This window comes from Mytilus californianus, unplaced genomic scaffold, assembly GCF_021869535.1.
Source record: "Mytilus californianus isolate M0D057914Y unplaced genomic scaffold, xbMytCali1.0.p SCAF_2, whole genome shotgun sequence".
In the NCBI taxonomy this organism is placed as follows: domain Eukaryota; kingdom Metazoa; phylum Mollusca; class Bivalvia; order Mytilida; family Mytilidae; genus Mytilus; species Mytilus californianus.
This window is the reverse complement of record NW_026262668.1, coordinates 111,927,108-111,942,966: the sequence shown is the minus strand read 5'-3', so window position 1 is coordinate 111,942,966 and position 15,859 is coordinate 111,927,108. Positions and strand designations below refer to the sequence as shown.

At 33.5% G+C, this 15,859-nt stretch overlaps 1 protein-coding gene across 4 annotated transcripts in view; it reads left to right on the top strand.

Annotated features, from left to right (window-relative positions):
* Nucleotides 1-6,592, top strand: part of LOC127728574 (myb-like protein AA) — an 82,775-nt gene extending 76,183 nt beyond the window's left edge. For 3 of the 4 annotated variants that reach the window (XM_052236050.1, XM_052236051.1, XM_052236052.1), the window contains 2 exons: nucleotides 1,097-1,279; nucleotides 3,092-6,592. In XM_052236050.1, the coding sequence (XP_052092010.1) occupies nucleotides 1,097-1,279; nucleotides 3,092-3,265 (357 nt within the window). In that variant the 3' untranslated portion in view covers nucleotides 3,266-6,592. The remainder of the gene's footprint in view (nucleotides 1-1,096; nucleotides 1,280-3,091) is intronic. The other variant, XR_007994190.1, reaches the window with a different exon arrangement.
* The last annotated feature ends 9,267 nt before the right edge of the window (nucleotides 6,593-15,859 follow it).

Below are 15,859 nucleotides of genomic sequence, written 5' to 3'. Positions count from 1 at the left end.
TCCGTCCATCCGTCCCGCTTCAGGTTAAAAGTTTTTGGTCAAGGTAGTTTTTGATGAAGTTGGAGTCCAATCAACTTGAAACATAGTACACATGTTCCCTATGATATGATCTTTCTAATTTTAATGCCAAATTAGAGTTTTGACCCCAATTTCACGGTCCACTGAACATAGAAAGTGATAGTGTGAGTGGGGTGTCCGTTTACTATGGACACATTCTTGTTTCTTTCTTTTATCATAAGATCACAACTCACCTTTGCACCTTTGTTGCCTTTGCAGATGTTCCTCATGGTTTTGATTTACAGTACAAAGTCCACTGCTTACTGAACAAATGACATCAGTGATCCTCCTACATGTAAAAAACCTTATAACTGAAACATTTACGTTTGAATAGATATCGTTTCTAAACTTACACATCGTATCAATCTTTCAAGTTAAATAAAACTCCTGCTTCAGAAAACTATGTTGTTCTGTCCCATATTACCATTAAAAGTATGTCATAGCATGTACATCAAAACAAATAACCGCCTCAGTGGTCTTATGGTAGCGTGTTTGCCTCGAGTGTGGTAGGTCGTGGGTTCGAAACCTTGGACAGGTCAAACCAAAGGCTTTAAAATTGGTATTTGCTGCTTCTCGGCTAAGCACACAGCATTAAGGAGTAAGAGCAAAGACTGGTCGGCTCTGAGTCAAAATAATGTGTCCGGGTAAAGTGACATGTTTTCCTGCGGACTGTTACCTTGTGAACTAGCACGTTAAAATTCCTGCTCAGCATGTCTGTCTAGTACAAAGCAGGGTTAATATTCATATTACATTAACATGTTCTCGTCCTGAATATGCATATTAATTTGCCGCTGGACATTAAGCAGCCATCCATCATCATCATCATCATCATCAACACAAATATTGCAATATGTATCGCTTCTCAAAATGATATACATTGTTACACTCATTTAAGAGAGGATAAACTGTGGATTGTAAAGAAGTTATAGTATAGTCAAACAATCTAATGATAAGAAATGTGATTTATGATTAAAATAATTTATGACAACGATTCAAGACAATCATTTAACAAATTATTTTAATGCAATAATTTTTGTAGATGGTTGGTGGAATGTTTGCCTCACCAATGGCAAAGAAGAATTTAGAGATGTCAGCATTCAGTGGCCAGTTCAAATCTCTGAAAGACTTGGCTGATTTTAGTGATAATGGCAGTCTTGTTAGTAGTAGTAGCAACCATAGTAACAAGTCTGAATCAAAAAAACACCCTAGTCTACCAAAAGAGGTAATTGTTATAATTTTTTTTTTTTTTTTATTATTTTAAAGGTCATACATTGATATTGTTCCCCTGGAGTTTTTCCTACTGTTAATGATTGTGTTAAAGTGCAAATATGGTGAACAGGAGGTTATGACGTGATTATGTTTATGTGGGTATTTCCTTAAAACTTGCATTGGCTTTCCAGGAGCTGTTTCTTGACGAAAACTAGGATTGATTAAACAATGTGAATAGCAAAACAAATAGTTAAACTTAACTTATTAGTATTTGCCAAAGGTTATGATTGTCTCTCATTTGGAACAGGCTAAAATCAGGAGTCAACAAATTTGTGTACAGATTTTACAGATCTTATTACATCGTGTAATTTGGAGTAGGGATAACAAATTTGGAGTTCACAATCAATTCTTGTAGGTTTTCAAATATGTTGGTGAAAGATTATATATACCATTCTAATATGACGTTCTCTAAACGCTTTGAGTACACACCCATAGTGGAGGGGAAGTTTTACCCTTGTCCGTACGTCCCCAAAGAGAGCTTGGATCGAAAAGAATTGCCGTATTTGTCCTATTAGAATAGAAATAATTCATGTGGGCTTGAATTTATACTGACTTTACCACGGGTTTGATGTTATGAAACTTATACACAATGCTTATTACCACAAAACACAGATCAGGTTTGAAGTTTGGTGGCATCGCTTGTACTGTTCTTGAGTTATGCCCCTTTATAACGTTATATGCAAGCTGGAGCATCATGTGTGTCCCATGGAGACATTCTCCATTTATTTTACTTTTAATACACAAACGTGCAAGTGTGTCCCCTTTACAAGAAGTGGTAAGATTCTTAATTATATAACACCAGATTACACAAGTAAAACTATTTTCAGCTATATTTAAGCACTTTCATAGATATGAGAAAAACATATGAAGATTTACTACCACTTGATAGGTAGGAGGAACCCTGAACCGGTTTGCACTCTGTCTGTCTGTCTGTCAGTCCGGCAAATCAGTTTTCCACACTTTTTTTTTTCGTCCTTGAAGATATTGATTTAATATTTGGTAAGTTGTTTTATCATGACAAGTTACAGATCAAGTTCGAATTTTGTTCTGGTCTGATGATTTTGTGCAGAGTTATGGTCCTTGGACTTAGAAAATCAATCAAATAATCAGTTTTCTGCATTTTTTTTCGTCATGCTTGAAGATATTGAATTGATAATTGGTATATAGTTTTATCATGACAAGTTACAGATCAAGTTTGAATTTTGTTCCGGTCTTGTGATTTTGTGCAAAGTTATGGTCCTTGGACAAAGAAAATTCACTTAAATTATCAAGTTTTCCAAATTTTTTGCATCATGCTTGAAGATATTGACTTGATATTTGTTATATAGTTAACACCATGACAAGTTATAGATCAAGTTAGCATTTTGTTCCAGTACAATGAATTTTTAACCAGTTGGGGACTATGTCTGCCATGCAATACTCGCAATACTCTCAGAATGCTTGTTTATATTACAATTGAAAGTCCTGGCAAACATTATTGTCTCCAATTCCTGAGCAATTTTAGTCCATTGAAATAATTCCCTTCTGAAACAGGACAGAAATTTCATAAAGTGCAAGTGACTCAGGTATGTCTTTACTTCTGGTATGAAATGACTCCACTTTCAAATTCTCGTACTGAAATCGTATTAAAAAAAAAAAAATTCTGAACACTGTTTAACAAATATGGTATACTAAAACTCCAACTGGAAGAATTACACAAAATTTGAGAAGGAAAAAAAGTAGGTTATAGTATGCTTTGTTCTTAAGATTTTGTTGTATTTTTCAGGCTGTAGCTATAATGTTGGACTGGTTAAGACAACATAAAGATAATCCATATCCTAATGATGATGAAAAAGCTATGTTAATTAAACAGACTGGATTAACAATTAATCAGATTAACTACTGGTTCACCAATGCTAGACGTCGAATTCTACCGAAGTGGGCTCAACAATGTAAATAAAATCAGTAGTTATTGTACAATGGGAGATAACTGTGCTAGTAGAAAAGGTGCCTAGGTCCTGGCTTTTGGTGGATACTCATTACTCTGGTATTAAGTCTAAGCAGTAGTTTAAAAATACTGTGAGAACAAAAATAAACAATATAAATTATGATTCAGGCCACATGATACAAATTTTTTAAATGTTGCTATTTAATGTTATGTGACAGGTGTGAAACGTATGCAATACTAAGGTTGTTTATACAAGTTATTAATTTAGTATATTTTGTTATTATTTAAAGAAATGAATATTTACAAAGTGGTTGTTTTAACTCTGTATTTTGATAAGATTTTTTTTGTGTTTTGTGGCCTTTTGTATTAAACTATTTAGATATTTTCCTGAAAGTTTTTTTTTATTTACTTGGAAAGTTTTCGGATTTAAATTTTCTGTGTAGAAAAATAATAAGACATAAACAGTGAGCAAGATATGATAAATGAAAAAAATTGAAATTGGTGGTGTAAGAAATATGTTTTTGTACACTTAATGTGTTCCTCTACAAAGTGATGCCCATGACAATTTGACTTTTATATATTATGGTTAGTGCTGAAACAAGCATACTGCTTGGCAAGTGAATGCATTTGTTTATATGTGCCTATGCATTATTGTAATTTATTTTTGTAAATTATTGTCCAAAGGACATATAAAAAGTTGTTGAATTATAAAACAGTTTAAGAGGAAAGGAACTGTCTAATAAAGAGCATAATTATTGTACCTTCTGACACTTGTGGTGTTTTCAATTGTTAAGACTTGCTGCATGAGGTTAAAATGGCAAAAGTTAGATGAATGAATTAATTTCTAGGGTAAAATGCTGTTGAAACTGATTGATTTATTATTTTCATTTACTCCATTTAAAATAAATGAATTTTGATCAAGTTCATTAAGAAGTAATATAGCATTAGCAATGTAAATACCTTGTACATTAAAAGAGTTAGTGCCTTTTTATACAACTTGTACATAAGTTTTGGTTTTGTAATATTATGTAAATATATAAAATATTATATTAAGTAGTTATTATTTTTATTAGAATTTAAATGGTGTGACTTTCAGAGTTACAAACTTGTTTTATTTGTCATGTTTTAAGTAATTGGGAATTAGATATTGCACTATTGAGATTATTTGAGTTCTGCATTATAACCTTATTTTGTCTTACTTACTTTTAGCTTACTGCCTTATTTATTATGTGCATTACTGTTTAAGACAAAAGTAATAGACATGTTTTTAACTACATTTTTATTATTATTTAGTGTTTTGAAATAAAAGACTATGATTTAGTCATTGTAAAAATTTGATTTTGTAAAGAAGGATGTATTCAATCCATAGTGAGGCAAAATAACATTTTAAAGAGGAAAAAAAAAAAAAAAAAATAAAATGAAATGTGTATGGTTACTGTTTTTACAAACCATAGTATTCACATTTTAGTATTATATTGGAACACTTTCATGTTAGATGGGTTTAGCAACTGAGTAAGAAAATTTAAGTTTTTGATTGCCCAATTAAAAAAAGTTGAATGAGCCAGATTTATAGGTGCTTCTAGGATTATAGCAATATCTTCTTCCTAATTGATCATGTGATGTAATAAAATGCATGTGATGATCATGTGATGTAATAAAATGCATGTGATGATCATGTGAGAAATTTTACTGAATAGTATGTTTTACAGTGCGTGCACTTGGCTATACAATGGCATCTTCTTTTATAAACATAGTCTTTGTGATTGTACATGTGTTGATGTTATTATTCTTTTCTCTTTTCTTCAATACTCTTTCTATCTTTCTTATGTATTCATTGTGAAATTATCCCATTTTTGTTGTGCCTACAAAATCACGGAAGTTAGACTTCAATAGCTTTGAATTTTAGAAAACTTTGACAGAAACTTTTCTAAAGTTTATAGATAATGTCTGAAGCAAAATTTTGAAAATATTTTTTTTTTTTTTGAATTTTCGGTATTTGTGTTGAAAGACAGACTTTACTCCTGAAGGCATCATTGTTAAATAAGTGTAGGCAACTTTTTAACTGATATGACTGATATGTGTTCTTCATATACAGATAGGTAAAACTACAGAAATTATAGTTCAAACATTACAGAAACCTTCTGTAGCTATGGCAGTTGTCTCTACCTCAATTGAAGAGTGAAATCTCATTGTACTTCATTGATTCACAAATTATATACATTTTCATATTATGTCTTTTTTTTCCCTTTTTTATTTTAGTTTCAGTGCTTTCTAAAGTTTGAAAAAAGGATCTCTTTTTACTTTGATCTTGATGTATGTCCATTTATTATCTAACAAACTTTCCTCTTTTTTAAAGTTTTATTTAAAAAATGGCCAAAAATGATCTTCAATTTAGTTTATTTTTGATTAATATTTGATGAATTCATTCAAGTACTTATTTCAAGAAGAAAAAAAAACAAATGAAAAGGAAAGTTGTACTTAAGATTTTGATGTATAGAAAAGGTATTGAAGCCTTAATTTTTCTACTTAATGCTATTCACAAATGTTTTTCCAGTAGTTCTGTACCCACCTTCATAACAGTATTATACCAGTCACAGAAAACTGATGTATTCATCTTTGGGCAATTTTAGAAGCAAACAATTTATGAGGAATTTATTTAAAGGTATTGCGGGGAGGGGAGGTTTATTATTAATGGTTTTGATTTTTCTGTATTAGAAAAGTTTTTACTAAGTAAATGAATATTGAATTAATTACATAAATTTCTTTGCAAGCTCTATTTATTTTATTTTTTCCAGAATAGATGTTACTGAATGGAGGGATATAAAGGATGTTTAGGTCAAAATTAATAGCTTCCTGGAAAAGCATTTCATTACTTTAATTATGTTTGGGTGTTTTAAAAGCAAAATATAGAATTGAAATAAATTGTGGATTGATTTTATAAGTATCAAGCCTTTTATCAAAGTGCCTTTTTATAGGTGTCAAGGTTGTACAAGTGTAAAGACACGTAGAGATTTTTACATTAACATTAATGCCAGTCAACATGTCAGTTAATTTTTAAAATGTTGCTTTAAAAATTTATTTCTTAATGCACATTACAACACATTATGCAAAAAAACAAGGAGACAGTCAAGAAACAGTTGTTAATCTTGTCCAGAATGATGATATTGTATTTTTATAGATATATGGCATTTTATAAACAGCCTTTAGAAGTATTTTACATGTATAATACTTAGCTTTTGTCTGAACAAAAGAATGTGCCATTTTTATTGCTTTTTAAATTATAAACATTGTTGAACAAGCATGTGAAAACAAATATAAATAAAATTTGTTTAAAATTTATGTATCTTTTATAATTTTACTTCAGTTCTAGGCATTAATTTGACCTACCCCTTCATTCACTTCCTGTTTGGAATGATAGGAATAAATGAAGAGTATTTTTGGACCACTGTCCATAAAGCATTTGAAACTATACAAATGTACTGTAAATGAAGTGTCCCATGGTAAGGTTCCTCATTTGATTCAATTCAAATTCAAAACATTGTCACCAAAGGCATCTTTGATTCTGGTTAGCCAATTTACCAAAAATCTTCGTTGAACGAACTAAAAGGCCAAATGTTTTGAAACTTTATTGGATTGATGATTGGAAGACCTCTACTAAAAATTCTCTTTAAAAATTTTGTTTTTTTGATTGCAGCAAACATTTGTATCTCACCTATCACAAATGTCACAGAATGCTTATCCAACAGCAACAGCTGTGTAAACATTTGTAGAAAGTTTAATATTTTAGAAGGTCTGTATGCTTCATATTTTATATACAGATGCCTTCTTTTTCTAACTCTCTATTCAGCATATGTCTGTTGTTCTTGACTTCATTTTCATGGTTCAGCAACTGCTTAAAAACCTGTTCAGTTTATTTTGGGCAAAGATTGAACAAATTGCAATCAAATCCCTATTTTTTGTTTGCTGATTAGCTATATTTCAGGCCTGTTCTCTACCTGTCTTTGTGAGGACACACAACATAGTGCAGTGAGTGAATATTCCTAAAATTCTATACATGCCTAGCTAGGTCAAACAATTTATTGATAAGAATTACTCAACATTCGATTTACAACATGATGTGTACTTCACTTCTGAAAAATCATCACACCAGTTGCAGAAAGTAGCTATATATATATAGTGCATAGTGCCTGTCTGTTCTTCAAATAATTAGGGACAAAGGAAGATAATTCAATTCAAAATGTTGCCTTAACATGATCATTTCCATAATATAATGTAATGTTTGATTTTAAGTTCACAATGCAAAATGTAAACCAATCTTTATCTTCTCACAGCACTTTGGCTATAGAATGGTTTAAACCTGTTTTTGTCCCACCTGCGTTGTCAACCAATCTTTTTCTTCCAAGTCTCACAGCACTTTGGCTATAGGACAGTTTAAACCTGTTTTTGTCGCACCTGCATTGTCAACCATTCTTTATCTTCTCTCATCTCACAGCACTTTGGCTATAGGATGGTTTAAACCTGTTTTTGTCCCATCTGCATTGTCAAACAATCTTTATCATATCAAGTCTCACAGCACTTTGGCTATAGGACAGTTTAAACCTTTTTATGTCCCACCTGCATTGTCAACCAATCTTTATCTTATCAAGTCTCACAGCACTTTGACTATAGGACAGTTTAAACCTGTTTTTTGTCCCACCTGCATTGTCAACCAATCTTTATCTTCTCTCATCTCACAGCACTTTGGCTAAAGGATGGTTTAAACCTGTTTTTGTCCCACCTGCATTGTCAACCAATCTTTATCTTCTCTCATCTCACAGCACTTTGGCTATAGGATGATTTAAACCCGTTTTTGTCCCACCTGCATTGTCAACAATTAGGTTTAGTCTGATTTTATTTTTTAGGCCTCAATAGCTTTGTTAGATAATGGAGTTTTATGAACTAGGATAATTTCTTTTTGTCTAGAATGCGACTAGGACATAGGGGCCGTGGGGCTAATCTGGCAACAACAGCATTAACTATTAATATAAACTTATATTTTAAAAGGTAGAAGACCTTGATGTTGCATCCCTTGTACCGGTATACAAATACTTTATGTCTGACATATGTCTATTGTCTGATTTTATTTTCATTCTTCAGCAACTGCTAAAAAAAAAACTGTTTTTTTGTCAAGTGAATTTCTCCTATTGTCATTGACCTTTTTCTCACTTGAATAATAGGATAACTATACTTGGTATATATTATCCTTGTAAGGTCTTCATTTATTTTAGACAAAGGATTTTAGGTGATAAAACAATTTTCCTTGCGATGTGCTAGTTGTTAGTGAACAGTAGATTACCTAAACTGAATTTGGCAAAATCTTTCGGAATTTTGGATCCTCAATGCTCTTCAACTTCGTACTTTTAGTTTTTAGCTTTTTTGATCCGAGCGTCACTGATGAGTCTTTGGTAGAAAAAACGCACATCTGGCTTACAAATTATAAGCCTGGTGTCTTTGATGTGGTTTTTGAACAACCTATGTTACACAACATGACCTGACAAGCTCATACAGTCAGAAATTGAGTACAAGTTTCAAATTTGAAGGAAATTCTAATACATTGCATAAGTGTTCTACTTTTTAAGCCCCTGCCGTAGTGGAGGGGGTATAAGTTTTACCCTTGTCCGTCCTGTCTGTCGTGTACGTCCCCAAAATTGGTTTCTGTTCTATAACTTTAGTTTGCCTCTACCAAATGTTATGAAACTTTTACACAATGCTAATTACCACAAAACACAAAGTTCAAAATTGGGTGGCGTTTCTTTTACCATTCATGAGTTATGCCCCTTTATAAGCATAAAAATTGCTGAATTTTTTCGTTTCGGTTTTCTAACTTTAGTTTGCCTCAACGCAATGTAATGAAACTTGTACACAATGCTTATTACCACAAAACACAGATCAAGTTTAAAATTGGGTGTCATCACTTTTACTGTTCTTGAGTTATGCCCCTTTATAAATGGAAAAATTGCAAAATCTGTCGTTTCCATTCTCTAACTTTAGTTTGCCTCAACAAATGTTATTGAACAATAAGAGCACTCAAACCTGCAAGCAATTTCTAATGACAACATGTAGAAATATATGTCATTAACTAAAAGAAAAGAAAATGTTAATTATTAGTACATTGACTCATGCATATTTACAAGCGGGGACTTTGGTGGCCCATAAACACATTTATTTCTGCATGGAAAATTGGTCCTGTGAATACCTCTTTCATCTGTTCATTTTGTGCAATACTTGTTATTTTACTAAAACAGCCTAAATAATTAGACATTAGACGATTTTTACTGACCTGTCTTGTTTTGTTTAAACTTGCCTATTTCCAGAATTCACTACTGCTTCGGTCCAAATGTCCTAGGTCACCCTGACAAGAGCCATCTGTGAATGACACTACTGTTGAGTCTGTACTGTCTTCTAGCAGGTTTGCTTTGGACAGTTCTCATCAACATAAAATCTGCGCCTGCCTTATATGTGAAATCTGGTTCTATCAGTTTGGTATCAACCTTTGTCGCTTTGAACATGTCTATGGATTGATTTATGGCCTTACCAAATGGAGACCCTTGTTAATCATAAGTATCGTTGTTGATAAGATACTATTCCAACTGTTATTTCGTTGTTTGAGCTATGTTTTTGGATTGATTTACCGCATTGAAATTTATTCTATGCTAAGGTCGATGAGTTGTTTATTGGTTTCGTCTCTCTACCTGATGTTCCTTGTAGTTAAAGGCACAATGACAGTCATTTTCTTTGTACAGCTTCGATTTTTTTTCATATTGTCTGAGAAAGTTATCTGTCAGAGTGGGCATGCATACTCCATAACAGATCTCACCATACTGTGGTAGATTTGGAATGTGTTCTGTTCTGTATCTGGGTTGTCTTTTGAAAATAGACACATTTTTTTCAAGTTAATATTAATTCTCAGATAATTCTCCACTTTTCAGTTTACTTTAAATAATTCTTTGACATCTTCAGCTGTTTTAGGGGCCTCGGTGGAAAAGTGGTCTAAGTAGGTCATCTCATGTATGTATCACTAGCCTGTCAAAACTAAGGTTGTGAATTTAAACCCTGCACGTGGCATATGCGTTCTTCAAATATCCCAACTAGGATTGCCAATATTCCTGCCTTAGGTCGGTGGTTTTCTCCAAGCACTCCGGCTTCCTCCACTAATAAAAGCTGGCGGCCACGATATGAGCTGCGTTGGATAGAAATCGACCTTATGCAAAGAATATCAAGACATCAGGTTGAAAAATCTCCTAGGAAAGTCTGTAACTGTTTGAAAATAGAGTTGTCATAAGAACCCTACAAAACAGACCAAAATTCATCTTTTATTTCGTATTTGAATGTTCCAAAATCAATCAAAGTCTTGTACATGTACATGTATACGTGCACTTGCATTATGTCGATTTCTATCGGACTCAGCTCGTATATTAAACAGCTGTTTTTTTCTTTTGATTCGTTTATGTCTTGTCCTTTGTGACATCATCTAAAAACTTGCAGTTTTGTCCTGAGTGTTATCCATTACATCAGCTATGAATACGTTAAAAGTGGTGGGCGATAGTACTAACCCTTGTGGCAATCTGATTTTTGACGTAATATTTTCATCATCACCACTAAAAAACATTTTACAGCTGGAATATACAAAAGCCATTTATTGTAGAAGTCTGATTCATCAAATAATAAAATGTTATTTCGAATTCAGCTTTTTACGTTAATATTATTCATAAAGCTAACAAGTTGAGATATTGTCCTCCAAATTTTTCCACTTGAAAAAAGCAAAATAACCTTTCATAATTTGGGCTCATCTGAGGCGCTTTTCCGGAATAATCGTCACCAGGAATGCCCAAAACCAAAATAATTTGAAACCGGGGAATATATAAATACTTGAACCAAATGACCAAAAGGGACTCTAACATTATAGTCATTCAAAGCGCGAATGCGCTGGAAAATGTATTTGCAACAAAATATGAAATATGCATGTGTGAAAGTGTTCCCCCTTTTAGAACAAGTCACGGAATAATTTCCTATTAAATATCACAAGTAAAACAATTATCAGTTATGGTTAAAACACTCTTACCTCAGTGTATAGATATAAAATATAATGATCTACTGACACTTGATAATCAAAGTAAACGTGGCATCGTAAATCAGATTGTATTCACCATTCATAATCATATTGATATTACCAGTTTTTATTTATTGTCTAGATTTGAGTAGCATGGTCAATTCCTGAGGAATTGCACGTTTGTGTAATCAAAATCGTTTCAATTTTAATATATGTTGCATTCCACAAATCATCATTACCATAAATAAGTGCTGCAATCCCAATTCATATATGGTCACTACACCCTTATTGGCCACAGGTATTCAGGAAAAAAGTGTTAAATAATTTTGGTGAAACTGACTTTCAAGTTGTCTGCAGTTGTTTAAAATGTTATGATTTGTGGTAATAAATTTGGCTTCATCAGTTCCCTTGGAGCCCAGACCCGGCTACCACTGGAACTCAGTGCCCTATCAGTTGAGCCCAGAACCAACAAACATTCCTCAAATGAGCACTGAGTCCATAATCATAATGTAAAGCCTTGGGCTTAACAATCAAATACTAGTATTTGAGAAACTGTAAGCTTAAAGAAAACATTTTCACTCAGTCTTAAGCAACCAATCCAAACGAATAACAATTTTAAAACATTTCTTACGTTATACAAAGTCATGATTTTTATTAGGATCAGATCACAGTAAAAGAGAGGCGAAAGATACCAAAGGAACATGCAAACTCATAAGTAGAAAATAAAAGAGGGACGAAAGATACCAGAGGGACAGTCAAACTAATAGATCGAAAATAAACTGACAACGCCATGGCCCAAAAATTAAAAGACAAATAGACAAATAATAGTACAGATGACACAACATAGAAAACTAAAGACTAAGCTACACGAACCCCACCAAAAACTGGGAAACTGACAACGCCATGGCTAAAACAAAAGAAAAAGACAAACAGACAAACAACAGTACACAAAACACAACATAGAAAACTAAAGACTGAGCAACACGAACCAAAAGTAAAGTATTTAGTCGTACAGCAATTTTCCTGATTCCTCCTTTCACCGGCATAATCAACTACAGAATCAGAACTTTATCAGTCAGACTACCTGGCCCCTCACTGTAAACTCTCATGAAGTCATTTATCTATATTCTAACAACTGCTGCTGTTGCAGTGACCAATATTAAAGTGTATTCAAATAAACAATTCTGGACAAATATTAAAGTGTATTCAAATAAACAATTCTGGAATGGTAATTAATCAGACATTGGGACTGATCCTGAAGGTTGCAGTTATTACATGCAAAACTGCTGATCTTTAAGATAAATTAATAATAAAACTCATCATAGATACCAGGATTTAAATGGTGTACGCAAGACGCGCTTTTGTCTACAAAAGACTCATCAGGGACGCTCGAATGACATTTTTTTTTAAAAAGGCCAAATAAGTTGAAGAGCATCGAGGACCAAAATATTCCGAAAGGTTTTGCCAAATACAGCTAAGGTAGTCTATTCCTAGTGTAGAAAATCCTTAGTATTTCGAAAAATTCAAAGTTTTGTGAACAGTTAATTTATAATTATGACTATATCAATGATAATTCATGTCAACACAGAAGTGTTGACTACTGGGCTAGATATACCCTCGGGGAGAAAACCTCCACCAGCAGTGGCATAGACCCAAATAAAATGCTACATAGAAAAATGTCCATGTACATATCATGTATATAATAATGTTAAATTGTGATTTATTGAGGAAAAGGGTACCTCATGACACGAAGAATAAAAAGGTATGAAACCTTGAAGTCAAAACTACTTTTTTACTCTCTTTTTGCTGTTTTTACTAGTCCGCACCACTTCCTGTAAACATGATATCTTTCAACTTTCCTGGTTTGATGTCCCAAAAAAGATGCAATACTTTGCTTACATTCAGACAGATGTTTCAATTCATCTTAAACTCTATCAAACAGAAAACATTGTTATAAACGTAACGACTGATGAAGAGTCACTGATAAACTTCAGTAAATTGTATACTTATTCATGTTTTAGGAGTCCATGCAGGTCCCTTAATCATGATGTCTCGGTCTCACGGGGTTTCTGCTTCTGCCGTTTAGTGGCCGCCATCATTTCTGATTATTCTGCCTCTTTTGGAAAAACAACGGTGTGCGCATACTTTTAATTACAAGGAATTTATAAAAAAAAATCAACACACAAACAAACGGCGCTCTACATATCAAAATGTGCAAGTTAAAAAAAACCGATTTATATTAATCAAGTAACTGAGCATTGAATGATTTAAGACTCTTAGCCATGGCAGTATCAGTGGGTAGGACATTCCGGTCTCGAATAGTCCTTGGATAGAATGATTCCCTCCGAGTAACTGTGCTACAAGATGGAAGGAACTGCTATGCATATTTCGACTAAATCGTGTTGGTGTGATTAGTTTATCAGAAGCATCTATGTGGACTAGTCCATGTATGAGTTTGTACATTAGTACTTATCTCGATTTTTTCCTTCGTTCTTCGAATGATTTCCATTCTAATTTCTCTAGCATATCTGTGACAGATAAGTGTTGCGGTTTCTGTTTTCAACGTATGAGCCCTTCGTTGAACCATATTAATCCCAAGTGGATATGCTCTTTCTTATATTTTGATTTCTCTGTAACAAGCTCATAGTGTTGTTCACTTTTTTACAGATTCTTGTAATGTGTCCACTCCACTTCATATCACATTGATGGTAAGCACAATACATTTCTGGATGAAAACTCATTTTCCAGGTTGGTTCCCATAATGTCAGTTTGTTAAGGTCGACTTGAAGGAGGATTCTGTCGAAATTTGGTGTTAAAAATGAAGAAAACACGTTATAAATTTCATGCGCCCGAAGCGCTTTTCTGGATATACCTTCATCAGGAATGCTTAAAGCCGAATATTTGAAAGCCAAGGATGTATAAGAACCTAAACAGTTGATGAGCTATATTACCAAAAAGGACCTAAAAAATAGCGAAATCCATCTAAGGTCAACTTTGCCAGAGGGAGTTGAAACCTTAGTTTCTAATAATTTCAAAATTTATCAACGGACAATTTTAGAAAGGTTTGTTATAAATCATGTCAGTACCGAAGTACTGGCTACTGAGCTGATGATACCCTCGGGGACTAATAGTCCACCAGCAGAGGTTTCGACCCAGTGCTGTAAAAAATGAAAACAACACGTTATAAATTTCATGCGTCCGAAGCGCTTTTCTGGATATACCTTCATCAGGAACGCTCAAAGCCGAATATTTGAAAGCCAATGATGTATAAGAACATAAACAGTTGAAGAGCTATAATACCAAAAAGGACCTAAAAAAAAAATAGCCAAATCCATCTAAGGTCAACTTTGCCAGAGGGAGTTGAAACCTAAGTTTGTAATAATTTCATAATTTATTAACGGACAATTTTAGAAAAGAGAGATGTGCAATGATGTCATCTGCAAATAATCTTACAGTCGACCTAATGTTTTGTGGCATATCGTTGATGGAAAATAAGAACAAGCACCCCATAGTCTACATCTATAAATCCTGATGATTCTCCTTTTACGACCACAGCTTTTTCCGGTCTCTCAGGACATTTTGGATCCATATGTTGATGTTCCCATTTATTCCATGGTGGTCAAGTGTATGTGTTAAGAGGCTGTGGGATACTTTGTCGAATGCTTTGCTGATATCCATAATTAGACAGTCTGCGCGTTGACCTAAATCCGGATTTTTTTAGACGTCGTCTATGAATTCCATTAGCCAGGACAGTCCTTTCCGAAAACCATGTTTTAGTCATTTCAAGTTATTATGCTTATCACCATGAGTCATGCTATTTCTAGTGACAATGCGATCCATAAGTTTGCAGGCAATACAAGTCAGCGACACGGGTCTATAATTTACCGCTTCAAATTTCTTCCCTTTCTTAAAGACGGAACATACATTTACTGATCTCTATATGTATGGTACTTCTCCAGTGATGTATGATTTTTTAAATATTAAAGTTAGGATGGACAATATTTCAGCGGACATTTCTTTCAAAATTTTAGGGTTTATATAGTCTGGTCCAGCTGCTTTGTGTACGTTTAAGTTGCTCAGTAGTTTGGTGACTTCATTTTCAGTGATAGTTATCACATGGCATAGTGGGAAATTTCCTATCATCCTGTCATCTTGCTTTTCTTAGGCCATGAAGCTCTAACGTTTAAAAGTCAAACTATTCAATAGTTTTTCCTAATAATGATTTGGTTTTTCCGTCGGAAGCCATTCTGCTGAACTGTCTAAATAAAACACACACTCGTTACGTGTATCGTGTCTTTTTGGTCCTGAAATTCAGTCGACTCCACGTACCTCGGCGACATTTTAAGTCCCAAGTAAGACCAGTGAAGCACACCTGTGCCTGAACTGCAGACCAATGGTGTTTTCTAAAATAAGTCTATCTGAGAACAAAAATATGTATATTGCATCATATTACAACCTCAAAACAGCAAATGAAGAAAGCCTTGAAGAACTCGGACAGAGTCTAGAACACCCGAGTG